General features: G+C 47.5%; 1 protein-coding gene and 1 long non-coding RNA gene across 6 annotated transcripts in view; one reads left to right on the top strand and one right to left on the bottom strand.

Moving 5' to 3' along the window:
- The window catches only part of LOC118378261 (START domain-containing protein 10-like), a 34,171-nt gene that overhangs the window by 2,996 nt on the left and 11,723 nt on the right, over positions 1–19,452 (top strand). For both annotated transcript variants that reach the window (XM_052463191.1, XM_052463261.1), the window contains exons 2-4: positions 9,090–9,237; positions 9,419–9,522; positions 12,990–13,107. In XM_052463191.1, coding sequence (XP_052319151.1) covers positions 9,090–9,237; positions 9,419–9,522; positions 12,990–13,107 — 370 coding nt within the window. The remainder of the gene's footprint in view (positions 1–9,089; positions 9,238–9,418; positions 9,523–12,989; positions 13,108–19,452) is intronic.
- Positions 9,536–11,023, bottom strand: LOC127907585 (uncharacterized). Of its 4 annotated transcripts, none has more exons than XR_008065012.1 (3): positions 10,299–11,023; positions 9,930–10,093; positions 9,536–9,765 (listed from the first exon to the last, which is right to left on the bottom strand). It is a non-coding gene; the product is annotated as an uncharacterized LOC127907585 (long non-coding RNA). The 4 variants fall into 4 exon arrangements; XR_008065071.1 differs by lacking the exon at positions 9,536–9,765 and having other exon boundaries at positions 9,827–10,093; positions 10,299–10,421; positions 10,504–11,023; XR_008065079.1 differs by lacking the exon at positions 9,536–9,765 and having other exon boundaries at positions 9,827–10,093; positions 10,299–10,421; positions 10,545–11,023.

Genomic DNA, 19,452 nt, shown 5'->3' with positions numbered 1-19,452 from the left:
GTAATGTCACAGCGCGAGTAATGTCACCGCGCGGGTAATGTCACCGCGCGGGTAATGTCACAGCGTGGGTAATTGCGCAGCGTGGGTAATGTCACAGCGCGGGTAATGTCACAGCCCGGGTAATGTCACAGTGTGGGTAATGTCACAGTGCGGGTAATCTCTCAGCGTGGGTAATGTCACAGCGTGGGTAATGTCACAGCGTGGGTAATGTCACAGCGGGGGTAATGTCACAGCACGGGTAATGTCACAGAGTGGGTAATGTCACAGAGTGGGTAATGTCACAGTGCGGGTAATGTCACAGCGTGGGTAATGTCACAGTGTGGGTAGTGTCACAGCGGCTGGTAATGTCACATCGTGGGGGGCTGTCACAGTGCGGGTAATGTCACAGTGGGGTAATGTCACATCGTGTTCTAATGTCACAGTGTGAGTAATGTCACAGCTGGGTAATGTCACAGCGTAGTAATGTCACAGCGTGGGTAATGTCACAGGGGGGTAATGTCACAAGATGGGTAATGTACAGCGGGGGTAATGTCTCAGGGGCGGGTACTGTCACTGAGCGTGGGTAATGTCACAGTGGGGTAATGTCACAGTGCGGGTAATGTCACAGCGTGTTGTAATGTCACAGCGTGGGTAGGTCACAGCGCTGAGTAATGTCACAGCGCGGGTAATGTCACAGCGCGGGTAATGTCACAGCGCGAGTAATGTCACCACGTGGGTAATGTCACAGCGTGGGTAATGTCACAGCGTGGGTAATTGCGCAGCGTGGGTAATGTCACAGCGCGGGTAATGTCACAGCCCGGGTAATGTCACAGTGTGGGTAATGTCACAGTGTGGGTAATGTCACAGTGCGGGTAATCTCTCAGCGTGGGTAATGTCACAGTGCGGGTAATGTCACAGTGCGGGTAATGTCACAGTGCGGGTAATCTCTCAGCGCGGGTAATCTCTCAGCGCGGGTAATGTCACAGCGCGGGTAATGTCACAGCGTGTCCTGTCACAGCGTGGGTAATGTCACAGCGCGGTAATGTCACTCCCTGAGCGGGCTGGGTAATGTCACAGTGCTGGTAATGTCACAGCGGGGCTGGTAATGTCACAGCGTGGTAGTGTCACAGCGCGGGTAATGTCACAGTGCGGGTAATGTCACTGAGCGGGCTGGGTAATGTCACAGCGTGGGTAATGTCTGGGGCGGGTAATGTCACAGTGCGGGAAATGTCACAGCGTGTAGTGTAATGTCACAGGCGGGTAATGTCACAGCGTGGGTAATGTCACAGCGCCCTGGGGGGCTGTCACAGCACGGATAATGTCACAGAGCAGGTAATGTCACATCGAGGGGCTGTAATGTCTCAGCTCACTGAGGTAATGTCACATAGTGGATAATGTCACAGAGGGGGTAATGTCAGCGTTCTCCTGTCACAGAGTGGATAATGTCACAGCGTTCTAATGTCACAGGGGCGTGGGTAATGTCACAGGGGGCTGTTGTCAGTGTGGGTAATGTCACAGAGTGGATAATGTCACAGCGTGGGTAATGTCACAGCGTGGGTAATGTCACAGCGTGGGTAATGTCACAGAGTGGATAATGTCACAGAGCAGGTCATGTGTGCTAAAGGAGAGGCCGTGTCTCTCTCTGCACTCATAGCCATAGGGGATAAAGGTGTGCGACTGTGTGTTTGTGTTTTTGCTCAGTAAAGAGAGAGCAGGATACACTGATGGGAGTAGCCCTCAAACCATTACATCCTTGTGTGCTTCTCTCTAAACCCTGATGTGTGTGTGTGTGTGTGTGTGTATGTGTGTGTGTGTGTGTGTGTGTGTGTGTGTGTGTGTGTGTGTGTGTGTGTGTGTGTGTGTGTGTGTGTGTGTGTGTGTGTGTGTGTGTGTGTGTGTGTGTGCGCGCAGGAGGCAGTGGTGCTATGGTCCTGTTCTTCTATCTATAAACTTGGATAAAAGCACGGATGCTCTCAGCTGATACATGTGGAAAGTGTGTGAGTGTGATATCCAGTCTGTTGTAGTGTTCTCATCTCCCTGAGGGGGCTGTTGTAGTGTTCTCATCTCACTCAGGGGGCTGTTGTAGTGTTCTCATCTCCCTGAGAGGGCTGTTGTAGTGTTCTCACTGAGGGGGCTGTTGTAGTGTTCTCACTGAGGGGGCTGTTGTAGTGTTCTCACTGAGGGGGCTGTTGTAGTGTTCTCCTCTCCCTGAGGGGCTGTTGTAGTGTTCTCCTCTCCCTGAGGGGGCTGTTGTAGTGTTCTCCTCTCCCTGAGGGGCTGTTGTAGTGTTCTCCTCTCCCTGAGGGGGCTGTTGTAGTGTTCTCCTCTCCCTGAGGGGGCTGTTGTAGTGTTCTCCTCTCCCTGAGGGGGCTGTTGTAGTGTTCTCCTCTCCCTGAGGGGGCTGTTGTAGTGTTCTCACTGAGGGGGCTGTTGTAGTGTTCTCCTCTCACTGAGGGGGCTGTTGTAGTGTTCTCCTCTCCCTGAGAGGGCTGTTGTAGTGTTCTCCTCTCCCTGAGAGGGCTGTTGTAGTGTTCTCCTCTCCCTGAGGGGCTGTTGTAGTGTTCTCCTCTCCCTGAGGGGGCTGTTGTAGTGTTCTCCTCTCCCTGAGGGGGCTGTTGTAGTGTTCTCCTCTCCTGAGGGGCTGTTGTAGTGTTCTCCTCTCCCTGAGGGGGCTGTTGTAGTGTTCTCCTCTCCCTGAGGGGGCTGTTGTAGTGTTCTCCTCTCCCTGAGGGGGCTGTTGTAGTGTTCTCCTCTCCCTGAGAGGGCTGTTGTAGTGTTCTCACTGAGGGGGCTGTTGTAGTGTTCTCCTCTCCCTGAGGGGGCTGTTGTAGTGTTCTCCTCTCCCTGAGGGGGCTGTTGTAGTGTTCTCCTCTCCCTGAGGGGGCTGTTGTAGTGTTCTCCTCTCACTGAGGGGGCTGTTGTAGTGTTCTCCTCTCCCTGAGGGGGCTGTTGTAGTGTTCTCCTCTCCCTGAGGGGGCTGTTGTAGTGTTCTCCTCTCCCTGAGGGGCTGTTGTAGTGTTCTCCTCTCCCTGAGGGGGCTGTTGTAGTGTTCTCCTCTCCCTGAGGGGGCTGTTGTAGTGTTCTCCTCTCCCTGAGGGGGCTGTTGTAGTGTTCTCCTCTCCCTGAGGGGGCTGTTGTAGTGTTCTCCTCTCCCTGAGGGGGCTGTTGTAGTGTTCTCCTCTCCCTGAGGGGCTGTTGTAGTGTTCTCCTCTCCCTGAGGGGCTGTTGTCTCCCTGAGGGGGGCTGTTGTAGTGTTCTCCTCTCCCTGAGGGGCTGTTGTAGTGTTCTCCTCTCCCTGAGGGGCTGTTGTAGTGTTCTCCTCTCCCTGAGGGGCTGTTGTAGTGTTCTCCTCTCCCTGAGGGGGCTGTTGTAGTGTTCTCACTGAGGGGCTGTTGTAGTGTTCTCCTCTCCCTGAGGGGGCTGTTGTAGTGTTCTCCTCTCCTGAGGGGTGTTCTGTTGTAGTGTTCTCCTCTCACTGAGGGGGCTGTTGTAGTGTTCTCCTCTCCCTGAGGGGCTGTTGTAGTGTTCTCCTCTCCTGAGGGGCTGTTGTAGTGTTCTCCTCTCCCTGAGGGGGCTGTTGTAGTGTTCTCCTCTCCCTGAGGGGCTGTTGTAGTGTTCTCCTCTCCCTGAGGGGGCTGTTGTAGTGTTCTCCTCTCACTGAGGGGGCTGTTGTAGTGTTCTCACCTGAGGGGGCTGTTGTAGTGTTCCCACTGAGGGGCTGTTGTAGTGTTCTCCTCTCCCTGAGGGGCTGTTGTAGTGTTCTCCTCTCCTGAGGGGCTGTTGTAGTGTTCTCCTCTCCTGAGGGGGCTGTTGTAGTGTTCTCCTCTCCCTGAGGGGGCTGTTGTAGTGTTCTCACTGAGGGGCTGTTGTAGTGTTCTCCTCTCCCTGAGGGGGCTGTTGTAGTGTTCTCCTCTCCCTGAGGGGGCTGTTGTAGTGTTCTCCTCTCCCTGAGGGGGCTGTTGTAGTGTTCTCACTGAGGGGGCTGTTGTAGTGTTCTCACTGAGGGGGCTGTTGTAGTGTTCTCCCTGAGGGGGCTGTTGTAGTGTTCTCCCTGAGGGGGCTGTTGTAGTGTTCCCACTGAGGGGGCTGTTGTAGTGTTCTCCCTGAGGGGGCTGTTGTAGTGTTCTCACTGAGGGGGCTGTTGTAGTGTTCTCACTGAGGGGGCTGTTGTAGTGTTCTCCTCTCCCTGAGGGGGCTGTTGTAGTGTTCTCCCTGAGGGGGCTGTTGTAGTGTTCTCCCTGAGGGGGCTGTTGTAGTGTTCTCCCTGAGGGGGCTGTTGTAGTGTTCTCCCTGAGGGGGCTGTTGTAGTGTTCTCCCTGAGGGGGCTGTTGTAGTGTTCTCCCTGAGGGGGCTGTTGTAGTGTTCTCCTGAGGGGCTGTTGTAGTGTTCTCCTGAGGGGCTGTTGTAGTGTTCTCCTCTGAGGGGGCTGTTGTAGTGTTCTCCTGAGGGGCTGTTGTAGTGTTCTGTTGTAGTGTTCCTCCACTGAGGGGGCTGTTGTAGTGTTCTCCCTGAGGGGGCTGTTGTAGTGTTCTCCCTCTCCCTGAGGGGCTGTTGTAGTGTTCTCCTGAGGGGGCTGTTGTAGTGTTCTCTCCTGAGGGGCTGTTGTAGTGTTCTCCCTGAGGGGCTGTTGTAGTGTTCTCCTGAGGGGGCTGTTGTAGTGTTCTCCCTGAGGGGGCTGTTGTAGTGTTCTCCCTGAGGGGGCTGTTGTAGTGTTCTCCCTGAGGGGGCTGTTGTCGTGTTCTCCCTGAGGGGGCTGTTGTAGTGTTCCCACTGAGGGTCTGGTCTATAGCAGTAAAGAACAGTGACATGTAAAGTGCAGAGACATTGAAACCCGGGGAAAGATCCATAGTGTTGTTATTATCAGCATCATTATCATCAATAATCTCATAGCCAGTAACCATTGGTCAGCCATATCATCAGCATTATACTGACACACACACACACACCACACACACACACACACACACACACACACACACACACACACACACACACACACACACACACACACACACACACACACACACACACACACACACACACACACACACACACACACACACACACACACACACACACACACACACACACACACACACACACACTAAGGCAGCAGAGCTATCCTTCTGTATGTAAATGTGAACGGTGTGTGTGTCATATGTGGGTGGCTTGATAGTCTGTCAGACTGCTGGGTAGTGTTTGGTCTTTCCCCAGCCCACACACCCCTGAGGACTGAGGGAACCCTTACTCACTGATGGTATACAGATACACGCTCCTCCCCTCTCATCCTTCTCTTCCACGTTCCTCTACCCATGTCCAGCAGAACAGATGAGCTTTGCCAGGCCTGGGGAGGGGGGGGGTAGACTGGGACAAGGAGGAATGTTGGATTAAACACAGCAGCTGACTGTAGTGCAGTCTGATGCAGAGGGGAGGGTGTGTGTATCAGGTTAGAGGTCGTGTATCATGTGACCGTGAGCATGCAGTGTCTGGCCCACAGGACTCTGTCAATTGACGGTTCACAAACACCATTCTCCATGTCTCTCTCTCTCTCAATTCAGTTTAAGGGGATTTATTGTCAGGGGGAACATATGTTTACGTCGCCAAAGCAAGTGAACTAGATAATAAACCAAAGTGAAATAAACAATCAGAAATGAGCAGTAAACATAACAAAAGTTTCAAAGGAATAGAGACATTTCAAATGTCATTGTCTTTATACAGTGGTATAATGATGTACAAATAGTTAAAGTACAAAAGGGAAAATAAATAAATATCAATTGTATTTACAAGGGTGTTTGTTCTTCACTGGTTGCCCTTTTCTTGTGGCAACAGGTCACACATTTTGCTGCTGTGATTGCACACGCTGGTATTTCACCCAAATTGAATTTGTTTTCGAATTCTTTGTGGATCTGTGTAATTTGAGGGAAATATGTGTCTCTAATATGGTGATACATTTGGCAGGAGGTTAGGAAGTGCAGCTCAGTTTCCACCTCATTTTGTGGGCAGTGTGCACATAGCCTGTCTTCTCTTGAGAGCCAGGTCTGCCTACGGTAGCCTTTCTCAATAGCAAGGCTATGCTCACTGAGTCTGTACATAGTCAAAGCTTTCCTTAATTTGGGTCAGTCACAGTGGTCAGGTATTCTGCCAATGTGTACTCTCTGTTTAGGGCCACAGCATTCTAGTTTGCTCTGTTTTTTGTTAATTCTTTCCAATGTAATAATTATCTTTTAGTTTTCTCATGATTTGCTTGGGTCTAATTGTGTTGCAGTTGCTGTCCTGGTGCTCTGTGGGGTCTGTTTGTGTTTGTGAACAGAGCCCCAGGACCAGCTTGCTTGATGGAATTTGTATTTCTGGTCCTGGTGACTGGACCTTTTTGTAACCCCATTATCTTTGTCTTACTGAGATTTACAGTCAGGACCCAGGTCTGTCAGGCCCAGGTCTGGCAGAATCTGTGCAGAAGATCTAGGTGCTGCTGTAGGCCCTCCTTGGTTGGTGACAGAAGCAGAGCCCCAGGACCAGCTTGCTTAGGGGACTCTTCTCCAGGTTCATCTCTCTGTTGTTGATGGCTTTGGAATGTAAAGTTTGGGAATCGATTCATTTTAGGTGGTTGTAGAAGGCCCTTCTTGCCTTGTCTCTCAGATCGTTCACAGCTTTGTGGAAGTTACCTGTGTTACCATAGTACCCTCCAAGCTCGTCATCAAGCTCGAGACCCTGGGTCTCGACCCCGCCCTGTGCAACTGGGTACTGGACTTCCTGACGGGCCACCCCCAGGTGGTGAGGGTAGGCAACAACATCTCCTCCCCGCTGATCCTCAACACGGGGGCCCCACAAGGGTGCGTCCTGAGCCCTCTCCTGTACTCCCTGTTCACCCACGACTGCGTGGCCACGCACGCCTCCTACTCAATCATCAAGTTTGCGGACGACACAACAGTGGTAGGCTTGATTACCAACAACGACGAGACGGCCTACAGAGAGGAGGTGAGGGCCCTCGGAGTGTGGTGTCAGGAAAATAACCTCACACTCAAAGTCAACAAAACTAAGGAGATGATTGTGGACTTCAGGAAACAGCAGAGGGAACACCCCCTATCCACATCGATGGAACAGTAGTGGAGAGGGTAGCAAGTTTTAAGTTCCTCGGCATACACATCACAGACAAACTGAATTGGTCCACTCACACTGACAGCGCCGTGAAGAAGGCGCAGCAGCGCCTCTTCAACCTCAGGAGGCTGAAGAAATTCGGCTTGTCACCAAAAGCACTCACAAACTTCTACAGATGCACAATCGAGAGCATCCTGGCGGGCTGTATCACCGCCTGGTACGGCAACTGCTCCGCCCTCAACCGTAAGGCTCTCCAGAGGGTAGTGAGGTCTGCACAACGCATCACCAGGGGGCAAACTACCTGCCCTCCAGGACACCTACACCACCCGATGTTACAGGAAGGCCATAAAGATCATCAAGGACATCAACCACCCGAACCACTGCCTGTTCACCCCGCTATCATCCAGAAGGCGAGGTCAGTACAGGTGCATCAAAGCTGGGACCTAGAGACTGAAAAACCCCTTCTATCTCAAGGCCATCAGACTGTTAAACAGCCACCACTAACATTGAGTGGCTGCTGCCAACACACTGTCATTGACACTGACCCAACTCCAGCCACTTTAATAATGGGAATTGATGGGAAATTATGTAAATATATCACTAACCACTTTAAACAATGCTACCTTATATAATGTTACTTACCCTACTAATCATCTCATATGCATACGTATATACTGTACTCTACATCATCTACTGCATCCTTATGTAATACATGTATCACTAGCCACTTTAACTATGCCACTTTGTTTACTTTGTCTACATACTCATCTCATATGTATATACTGTACTCGATACCATCTACTGTATGCTGCTCTCTACCATCACTCATTCATATATCCTTATGTACATATTCCTTATCCCCTTACACTGTGTATAAGACAGTAGTTTTGGAATTGTTAGCTAGATTACTTGTTGGTTATCACTGCATTGTCGGAACTAGAAGCACAAGCATTTCGCTACACTCGCATTAACATCTGCTAACCATGTGTATGTGACAAATAAAATTTGATTTGATTTTGATTTGTGGCTCTGATGTTTAGGTCGAGGTATGTATTTTTTGTGTGTTCTCGGGCAACGGTGTCGAGATGGAATTTGTATTTCTGGTCCTGGTGACTGGACCTTTTTGTAACCCCATTATCTTTGTCTTACTGAGATTTACAGTCAGGACCCAGGTCTGTCAGGACCCAGGTCTGTCAGGGCCCAGGTCTGTCAGGGCCCAGGTCTGGCAGAATCTGTGCAGAAGATCTAGGTGCTGCTGTAGGCCCTCCTTGGTTGGTGACAGAAGCACCATATCATCAGCAAACAGTAGACATTTGTCTCTCCTGTCCTCGTCAGTAGAGGAGTATACTGAATGACTTTAACAGAATTACAGTGATGTCTTCTCTCTCCCTCCCTCTCTTTTTTTCTTCTCCTGTTTCAATCTGCCCCGCGGACACAATCACTCCATTATTCTCTCAGCTCCTTTGTGACTTTTAATTCCTTAGACCTACGTGCACACACACACACACACACACACACACACACACACACACACACACACACACACACACACACACACACACACACACACACACACACACACACACACACACACACACACACACACACACACACACAGCTCATTCCTCCAAACACAGACCCACAAGGCTGTTGACAGGTAGTGCGCTGCTATTGGTCTGGGTTATCCCCGTGTAGCTGGGGTTAAAAGTAGTGCCGTCTATGGCTTTCTCCACTCCCCTATCTTCTGTCTGTGTTGTTGTGGTGTGGAGTCTTCCCCTGGCTGAGGTAACCATGGAGATGGCGCTACTCTAGGGCAATTTTGCAGGCCACTGGTGTGTGTGCTCTCACTTTTTAAGAGCCTGACGTTGTGCCCACGGTTTTACTATTAAACTGCCCCTCCCCCACCCCACAAACTCACACACACAAGTGTGTGTTAGGTCAAATAACGGTAGGTGTGTGTGTGTGTTTGAGTGTGTGTGTTGACTATTTATTAAATGTGTGTGTCTCTCCTGCAGTGTCGGATGGCGTGTAAGAACGTGCCAGCTGAGACCATGTACGATGTTCTCCATGACATCGAGTACCGGAGGAAATGGGACGCGAACGTCATCGAAACCTTCGACATCGGAAAACTCACTGTTAACGCAGACGTGGGCTACTACTCCTGTACGACACACACGCACGCACACACGCACGCACGCACGTACATACACACACACACACACACACGCACACACACACACACACACACGCACGCACGCACGCACACGCACGCACACACACGCACGCACGCACGCACATATTCAGTGTGTGTATGTTAATGAGGCTCCTCCTCGTCTGTGTCTAGGGAAGTGTCCCAAGCCGCTGAGGAACCGTGACGTCATCACGCTGCGCTCTTGGCTGCCCACTGGCAGTGATTACATCATCATGAACTACTCTGTCAAACATGCTGTAAGTATAAACATGTACAGGGAGAGAGTATCCTGGTCTAGAACCCTGTACCCTCTCCAACCCTGTTCCTGTACTATACTGTCTCCCTCAGGGCTCTCCAACCCTGTTCCTGTACTATACTGTCTCCCTCAGGGCTCTCCAACCCTGTTCCTGTACTATACTGTCTCCCTCAGGGCTCTCCAACCCTGTTCCTGTACTATACTGTCTCCCTCAGGGCTCTCCAACCCTGTTCCTGTACTATACCTTCTCCCTCAGGGCTCTCCAACCCTGTTCCTGTACTATACCTTCTCCCTCAGGGCTCTCCAACCCTGTTCCTGTACTATACTGTCTCCCGCAGGGCTCTCCAACCCTGTTCCTGTACTATACCTTCTCCCTCAGGGCTCTCCAACCCTGTTCCTGTACTATACTGTCTCCCTCAGGGCTCTCCAACCCTGTTCCTGTACTATACCTTCTCCCTCAGGGCTCTCCAACCCTGTTCCTGTACTATACTGTCTCCCTCAGGGCTCTCCAACCCTGTTCCTGTACTATACTGTCTCCCTCAGGGCTCTCCAACCCTGTTCCTGTACTATACCTTCTCCCTCAGGGCTCTCCAACCCTGTTCCTGTACTATACTGTCTCCCTCAGGGCTCTCCAACCCTGTTCCTGTACTATACTGTCTCCCTCAGGGCTCTCCAACCCTGTTCCTGTACTATACTGTCTCCCTCAGGGCTCTCCAACCCTGTTCCTGTACTATACTGTCTCCCTCAGGGCTCTCCAATCCTGTTCCTGTACTATACTGTCTCCCTCAGGGCTCTCCAACCCTGTTCCTGTACTATACTGTCTCCCTCAGGGCTCTCCAATCCTGTTCCTGTACTATACTGTCTCCCTCAGGGCTCTCCAACCCTGTTCCTGTACTATACCTTCTCCCTCAGGGCTCTCCAACCCTGTTCCTGTACTATACTGTCTCCCTCAGGGCTCTCCAACCCTGTTCCTGTACTATACTGTCTCCCTCAGGGCTCTCCAATCCTGTTCCTGTACTATACTGTCTCCCTCAGGGCTCTCCAACCCTGTTCCTGTACTATACCTTCTCCCTCAGGGCTCTCCAACCCTGTTCCTATACTATACCTTCTCCCTCAGGGCTCTCCAACCCTGTTCCTGTACTATACTGTCTCCCTCAGGGCTCTCCAACCCTGTTCCTGTACTATACCTTCTCCCTCAGGGCTCTCCAACCCTGTTCCTGTACTATACTGTCTCCCTCAGGGCTCTCCAACCCTGTTCCTGTACTATACTGTCTCCCTCAGGGCTCCCCAACCCTGTTCCTGTACTATACCTTCTCCCTCAGGGCTCTCCAACCCTGTTCCTGTACTATACCTTCTCCCTCAGGGCTCTCCAACCCTGTTCCTGTACTATACCTTCTCCCTCAGGGCTCTCCAACCCTGTTCCTGTACTATACCTTCTCCCTCAGGGCTCTCCAACCCTGTTCCTATACTATAACTCTAACTATAACTGGTTGTGTGATGCTCTACAGGTAGAAACAGAAGAGAACAGACCTGAAGCCTAGTCTCCCTTGACGTCATTGGGAAACAAATGCTACAGTGGGACTGTCCACTCTATTTAAATGAACATGTCTTGGAGTATCTTCACTGGTTGTGTTTGTCTACGTAGGTGCAGTTTGATAAAGGTGTGTCGTGTGTGTGTCACGTGTTTAAATGTGTGTTGAAGTGGACTATTTGCTCACTTTAGTAAGATTGTATTTGGTTAAATAATCCTCTGGCATTTGAATAAAGCTTTATTGACACTGCTAATGCTGGACAAAGCCTGTGTGTGCGTGTGTGTGTGTGCGCTGGATAGGGCAGTGGTAGCACCGGGTTAGATCACTCAGACAGTACAGTGGCTCAATGCCAAACTGAAAATGTATCTCCTTCCGTTCTGTCCTTCAGAATCTGTCCTTCAGGACCTTTGAGAAGTTGAAAGCAAGATGGTAGAACCTTGACTTGAGCTTATTGGAGGAGTCAATCTCCTTTCTCCTGTTCAATCAGACCTGACAAGACAAGTCACCTAGGGCAGAAAGGAAGGGGATAACGGTTTGGTTTGGAATTAGGCCCACATGCTGTGGTTGTTTTTCTGCCCAGTGGAGGAAGACGGCGAGATCGAGGCATCCTGTCTAGAAGGAAGCACTCAACATGCTTCTCTTTCTTTTTCTCTCTCTCTTGTGTGCTGTGTGTGTGTGAGTGATCAATGTTAAGTGGAAAACTCACGTGACTACTGCTGCTGTAAGCTTACACACGCAAACACTCAACAAACCTGCAAGACACGATAGAGAACAACATACATCCACATACAAAACATCCACACAAACATAGCTACTTTTCTCACATTGAGTTTAGTGAGGGTTATTGGGTTTAGTGGGAGGTGAGGGTTATTGGGTTTAGTGGGAGGTGAGGGTTATTGGGTTTAGTGGGAGGTGAGGGTTATTGGGTTTAATGGGAGGTGAGGGTTATTGTGTTTAGTGGGAGGTGAGAGTTATTGAGTTTAGTGGGAGGTGAGGGTTATTGGGTTTAGTGGGAGGTGAGGGTTATTGTGTTTAGTGGGAGGTGAGAGTTATTGAGTTTAGTGGGAGGTGAGGGTTATTGGACGAGACATGGTCAGATGACAGAGCTGTAGATCTACAGTGATTGGAGAGAGAATCACTTTACCCCTCCAGAATATATATTACTTTGTGCATTAAACTCTTGGTACGTGAATATAATCTTTTAAATTTAAACTCTGTTTAAGTGCAGGGCAGTTCATCATTTTTTAAATTCATTTTGATTGAATTGCTTTGGATATTTGCATGTGTTAAGGCGAAGTCAGGTGCAGGAGAGCAGAGTGTCGTTAACAGTCGCACTTTTCCTTCCGGTCCAAACGAAAGCACATAAGTACATAAAACGTGCCCAAAACACATAACATTAACAAAAGTCTGGCGTGTAACAATACCCACATAACATCAAAACAATTTCACACAAAGACCTGGAGGGGAACAGAGGACTAAATACATTCAGTGTGATTAGGGAATGAAAACCAGGTGTGTATGGAAACGAGACAAAACAAATGGAATATGGTGTGTATGGAAACGAGACAAAACAAATGGAATATGGTGTGTATGGAAACAAGACAAAACAAATGGAATATGGTGTGTATGGAAACAAGACAAAACAAATGGAATATGGTGTGTATGGAAACAAGACAAAACAAATGGAATATGAAAAATGGAGCGGCGACGGCTAGAAAGCCGGTGACATCGACCGCCGAACGAACAAGGAGAGGAGCCGACTTCGGCGGAAGTCATGACGGCATGTTATGGCTGCATTGTGCACTCATGCATAAACAAACCCAAATATCTGGAGTCAATTGTATTTACAGCAATTGAACCTAGTGTCAGTGGTTGAGACCATTTCCTCAGATAGGGGTGTTCTGTGCTAACTAGGGCTGTTCCACTGTTCCTGTAGAAATACCCCCCAAAGAAGGACATGGTACGAGCTGTGTCCATCCAGACTGGCTACCTGATCCAGAGCCACGGACCGAACCACTGCACTCTTACCTACCTGGCACACGTGGACCCAAAAGGTAATACACACAAGACTCAGTGGAGGTTTCTGAGGGGAGGACGGCTCATAGTAATGGCTGGAATGGAGTCAATGGAATGGTATGAATCACATGGAAACCACATGTTTGATACCATTCCATTTACTCCATTCCAGACATTATTATCAGCCGTCCTCTCAGGAGCCACCAGGTGGTTAATGTGCTTGGAGAGTTAATGAATGATTCATACTCAGGACCTTCTTTCAACAGAAATCGCCATAGTAACTATGGATCTGTAGGACAGGGACGGTCCCGCATCTCTCTCTCTCGTTCTCCATCTCTCTCTCGTTCCCCATCTCTCGTTCTCCATCTCTCTCTCTTGTTCTCCATCTCTCTCTCTTGTTCTCCATCTCTCTCTCTCGTTCTCCATCTCTCTCTCTCGTTCTCCATCCATCTCTCTCTCTCTCTCTTCTCTCTCTCTCTCGTTCTCCATCTCTCTCTCTCGTTCTCCATCTCTCTCTCTCATCCTCCATCTCTCTCGTTCTCCATCTCTCTCTCTCCATCTCCATCTCTCTCGTCCATCTCTCTCTCTCTCTCTCTCTCTCTCTCGTCTCCATCTCTCTTCTCGTTCTCCATCTCTCTCTCTTCTCTCTCTCTCTCTCTCTCTGTTCTCCATCTCTCTCTCGTTCTCTCCATCTCTCTCTCTTGTTCTCCATCTCTCTCTCTCTCTCTCTCTCTCTCTTGTTCTCCATCTCTCTCTCTCTCTCTTCTCTCCATCTCTCTCTCTCTCTTCTCCATCTCTCTCTCTCTCTCTCTCTCTCTCTCTCTCTCTCTCTCTCTCTCTTGTTCTCCATCTCTCTCTCTCTCGTTCTCCATTTCTCTCTCTCTCTTGTTCTCCATTTCTCTCTCTCTCTCTCGTTCTCCATTTCTCTCTCTCTCTCTCGTTCTCCATCTCTCTCTCTCTCTCTCTCTCTCTCTCTCGTTATCCATCTCTCTCTTGTTCTCCATCTCTCTCTCTTGTTCTCCATTTCTCTCTCTCTCTCTTGTTCTCCATTTCTCTCTCTCTCTCTCTTTTTCTCCATCTCTCTCTCTCTCTCTCTCTCTTGTTCTCCATCTCTCTCTCTCTCGTTCTCCATCTCTCTCTCTCTCTCTCTCTCTCTCTTGTTCTCCATCTCTCTCTCTCTCGTTCTCCATTTCTCTCTCTCTCTTGTTCTCCATTTCTCTCTCTCTCTCTCGTTCTCCATTTCTCTCTCTCGTTCTCCATCTCTCTCTCTCTCTCTCTCTCTCTCTCGTTATCCATCTCTCTCTTGTTCTCCATCTCTCTCTCTTGTTCTCCATTTCTCTCTCTCTCTCTTGTTCTCCATTTCTCTCTCTCTCTCTCTTGTTCTCCATTTCTCTCTCTCTCTTGTTCTCCATTTCTCTCTCTCTCTTGTTCTCCATCTCTCTCAATTCAATTCAATTTACTTTATTGACATGGCAAGTTCATTATTACGCACATTGTCAAAGTATACATATAGAAAAATATATATATATAAAATATATTTATATATAAATAAATGGTGGGACCAACAGCAATAATAATAGTAGTAGTGGACATGGGATTACCATTAACAACAACAGCAACAACAATATTAATGAGAGCAACAATACATTAAAGCAATGGTAGTGGACCAGTGTCAACATGACTGAGGAGACACATGACCTGGTAGTAGACCAGTGTCAACATGACTGAGGAGACACATGACATGGTATGAAAGACAAAACAAAACAAGATGGGAAATAATATTGACATTACATTGCACTTTTCACTGGCTGTCCCTCAGGTTGTGGCAGGAGGACACATTTGGTTGCCAAAACTGCGCATTTAGGCTTTTCACCCAGTAAATATTTGATTTTTTCTTCATCTTTTATAGTTGCAAATTCTTTGTATTGAATTATAATTTTGGGAAAGAAATATTCTCTTATGTCTGAGTATTTGTCACAGTGTAGTAGGAAATGCAGCTCTGTCTCTACCTCTCCCCTGGAGCAGAGTGAGCACAGCCTGTCCTCTCTGGGCAGCCAGGTTTGTCTGTGACGACCGGTCTCTATAGCCTGACTGTGCTCACTGAGTCTGTACCTAGTCAGTGTTTTCCTCAGTTTTCTATCAGTCACAGTGGTCAGATAGTCTGCCACCATGTACTGTCTGTTTAGAGCCTAATAACACTGAAGTTTACTTAGATTTTTTGTGGTGTCTTTCCAATAGGTGATATATTTTTAGTTTTGTTTTGTGATGATTTGGTTGGGCCAGATTTTCTGAGTGCTGTCCTGAAGCTCTATGGGATTGGTTTGGGTTAGTGAACTGAGCCTCAGAACCAGCTGGCTGAGGGGACTCTTCTCTTGTTTCATCTCTTGACATTGTAGAGCGGTGTGATGGAATGTTTTGGGGTCACTTGTTTTTAGATGGTTGTAAAATTTGATGGCTATTTTTTTCTATTCGAATGAGGAGGGGGTATTGGCCCAATTCTGCTCTACATGCGTTATTTTGAGTTTTTTTATTTTTTTATTTTTTATTTCACCTTTATTTAACCAGGTAGGCTAGTTGAGAACACGTTCTCATTTGCAACTGCGACCTGGCCAAGATAAAGCATAGCAGTGTGAACAGACAACACAGAGTTACACATGGAGTAAACAATTAACAAGTCAATAACACAGTAGAAAAAAAAGGGGAGTCTATATACAATGTGTGCAAAAGGCATGAGGAGGTAGGTGAATAATTAAAATTTTGCAGATTAACACTGGAGTGATAATTGATCAGATGGTCATGTACAGGTAGAGATATTGGTGTGCAAAAGAGCAGAAAAGTAAATAAATAAAAAGAGTATGGGGATGAGGTAGGTGAAAATGGGTAGTCTATTTACCAATAGACTATGTACAGCTGCAGCGATCGGTTAGCTGCTCAGATAGCTGATGTTTGAAGTTGGTGAGGGAGATAAAAGTCTCCAACTTCAGCGATTTTTGCAATTCGTTCCAGTCACAGGCAGCAGAGTACTGGAACGAAAGGCGGCCAAATGAGGTGTTGGCTTTAGGGATGATCAGTGAGATACACCTGCTGGAGCACGTGCTACGAGTGGCTGTTGCCATCGTGACCAGTGAACTGAGATAAGGCGGAGCTTTACCTAGCATGGACTTGTAGATGACCTGGAGCCAGTGGGTCTGGCGACGAATATGTAGCGAGGGCCAGCCGACTAGAGCATACAAGTCGCAGTGGTGGGTGGTATAAGGTGCTTTAGTGACAAAACGGATGGCACTGTGATAAACTGCATCCGGTTTGCTGAGTAGAGTGTTGGAAGCCATTTTGCAGATGACATCGCCGAAGTCGAGGATCGGTAGGATAGTCAGTTTTACTAGGGTAAGCTTGGCGGCGTGAGTGAAGGAGGCTTTGTTGCGGAATAGAAAGCCGACTCTTGATTTGATTTTCGAGTGGAGATGTTTGATATGAGTCTGGAAGGAGAGTTTGCAGTCTAGCCAGACACCTAGGTACTTATAGATGTCCACATATTCAAGGTCGGAACCATCCAGGGTGGTGATGCTAGTCGGGCATGCGGGTGCAGGCAGTGATCGGTTGAAAAGCATGCATTTGGTTTTACTAGCGTTTAAGAGCAGTTGGAGGCCACGGAAGGAGTGTTGTATGGCATTGAAGCTCGTTTGGAGGTTAGATAGCACAGTGTCCAATGACGGGCCGAAAGTATATAGAATGGTGTCGTCTGCGTAGAGGTGGATCAGGGAATCGCCCGCAGCAAGAGCAACATCATTGATATATACAGAGAAAAGAGTCGGCCCGAGAATTGAACCCTGTGGCACCCCCATAGAGACTGCCAGAGGACCGGACAGCATGCCCTCCGATTTGACACACTGAACTCTGTCTGCAAAGTAATTGGTGAACCAGGCAAGGCAGTCATCCGAAAAACCGAGGCTACTGAGTCTGCCGATAAGAATATGGTGATTGACAGAGTCGAAAGCCTTGGCACAGTACTGTCTTTTATTTGCACTTGCAATACAGTCTTGCCAAACTCTGCATGCAGTATTTCAATTGGATGTTTGTCCCATTTGGTGAATTCATTAATAGAGATTGGACCCAACACTTCACTGCCATATAGAGCAATTGGTTCTATAACTGATTGAAACATTTTGAGCCAGATTCTAATTGGAATTGGATTTTAATGTTCCTTTTAATGGCATAGAATGCTCTTCTTGCTTTGTCTCTCAGCTCATTCACAGCCATGTGAAAGCTACCTGTGTTGCTGATATTTAGTCCTAGATATGTGTCGTTTTTGGTGTGTTCTAATAGAACTGTGTCCAAATAGAATTTATATTTGTCATCCTGACCTTTCTTGGAATATCATTATATAAAGTTTTTTTAGGTTAACGATCAGAGCCCAGGTCTGACAGAACCTGTGGTTAACGGTCAGAGCCCAGGTCTGACAGAACCTGTGGTTAACGGTCAGAGCCCAGGTCTGACAGAACCTGTGGTTAACGGTCAGAGCCCAGGTCTGACAGAACCTGTGAAGATGATCTTGGTGCTGCTGTAACCCCTCTTTAGTGGGAGACAGCAGCACCAGGTCATCTGCATACAGCAGACACTTGATTTCAGTGTTGTGTAGGGTGATACCAGGTGCTTCCGATTCTTCTAATGTTTTTGCCAATTCATTAATGTAGATGTTAAATAGTGTTGGACTTATTGGGCAGCCCTGTTTCACTCCCCGTCCCTGAGAGAAGAAGTCTGTTTGCTTATTGCCAATTTTAACCGCACATTTGTTTTTAGTGTACATTGATTTAATAGTATCATATGTTTTCCCTCCAATACCACTTTCTATTAGTTTATAAAAAAGACCTTCGTGCCAAATTGAATCAAGTGCTTTCTTGAAATATACAAAACACGAGTAGATTTTGCCTTTGTTTTGGTTTACTTGTTTGTCAATTAGAGTGTGGAGGGTGTAAATGTGGTCTGTTGTATGATCATTGTTTAGAAATCCAATCTGCCTTCTGCTCAGGACGTTGTGTTCGTCAAGGAAATGATGTAGTCTGCTATTTATAACACTGCAGAGAATTTTCCCCAAGTATCTGTTAACGCAAATTCCTCTAATTATTTGGGTCAAATTTGTCTCCATTTTTATAGATTGGTGTGATCAATCCCTGGTTCCAAATATCGGGGAAAATACCTGCAGTGAGGATAATGTTGAAGAGTTTGAGTATAGCCAATTTGTGGTCTGTATATTTGATCTTTCATTTAAAATACCATCAGCACCACAGGCCTTTTTGGGTTGGAGAGTGCATTGTTTTTCCAATAAGTATTCTTCTGTAATTGGGGAATCCACAGGATTCTGATAGTCTTTGACTGCTGATTCAAGGATTTGTAATTTTTCTTGAATATATTTTTGTTCTGGGCTCTTTGTTATATTGCTGTAGAGGTTTGCAAAGTGATTTCTCCACATATCCCCATTTTGGAGAGCCAATTCCTCATGATGAGGTTTGCTAAGTGATTTCTCCACATATCCCCATTTTGGAGAGCCAATTCCCCATGATGAGGTTTGCTAAGTGATTTCTCCACATATCCCCATTTTGGAGAGCCAATTCCCCATGATGAGGTTTGCTAAGTGATTTCTCCACATATCCCCATTTTGGAGAGCCAATTCCTCATGATGAGGTTTGCTAAGTGATTTCTCCACATATCCCCATTTTGGAGAGCCAATTCCCCATGATGAGGTTTGTTTAATTTATTCCAATTCTCCCAGAAGTGGTTTGATTCTATGGATTCCTCAATTCCATCCAGCTGATTTCTAATGTGCTGTTCCTTTTGTGTTCTTAGGGTGTGTTTGTATTGCTTCAGTGTTTCCCCATATTGAAGGCCTATATTGTTGTTGTCTGGTTCTCTCTGTTTTTGATTAGATATATTTCTCAATAACTTTCTTAGACTTTTTCAATCATTATCAAACCATTTTTCATTATCTGTTATTTCTGGTTTGCTCTTATGTTTCTTTAAATTAGCCAAGGAGGCTAATTTGACAAATATGAAGTGTATGTTCCAAACAGCCAAATGTACACCTTCATGCTGAAGGAGAATGTTAAGGCTAAAAAGTTGTCTAGGAGAGATTGCATTTTTGGGCTACTAATGGCTTTTTGGTAGATGTCTACTGTTTGCACTCCATCTATAGGTGTGTTTTGTACCATGTAATTCATTTATTGGGCTGTGATGCTTCATGGTTGGGTTCTGCTCTTCTCAGATACACTGTGATTTTACTGTGGTCTGAGAGAGGTGTTAGTGGGGTGACTGTGAAGGCTCTGAGAGACTCTGGGTTTAGGTCGGTGAGGAAGTAGTCTACAGTGCTGCTGCCAAGGGATGAGCTGTAG

This window comes from Oncorhynchus keta, chromosome 1 (assembly GCF_023373465.1).
Source record: "Oncorhynchus keta strain PuntledgeMale-10-30-2019 chromosome 1, Oket_V2, whole genome shotgun sequence".
Lineage (NCBI taxonomy): Eukaryota > Metazoa > Chordata > Actinopteri > Salmoniformes > Salmonidae > Oncorhynchus > Oncorhynchus keta.
The sequence above is the reverse complement of the archived record's forward strand: the minus strand, read 5'-3'. Positions and strand labels throughout refer to the sequence as shown.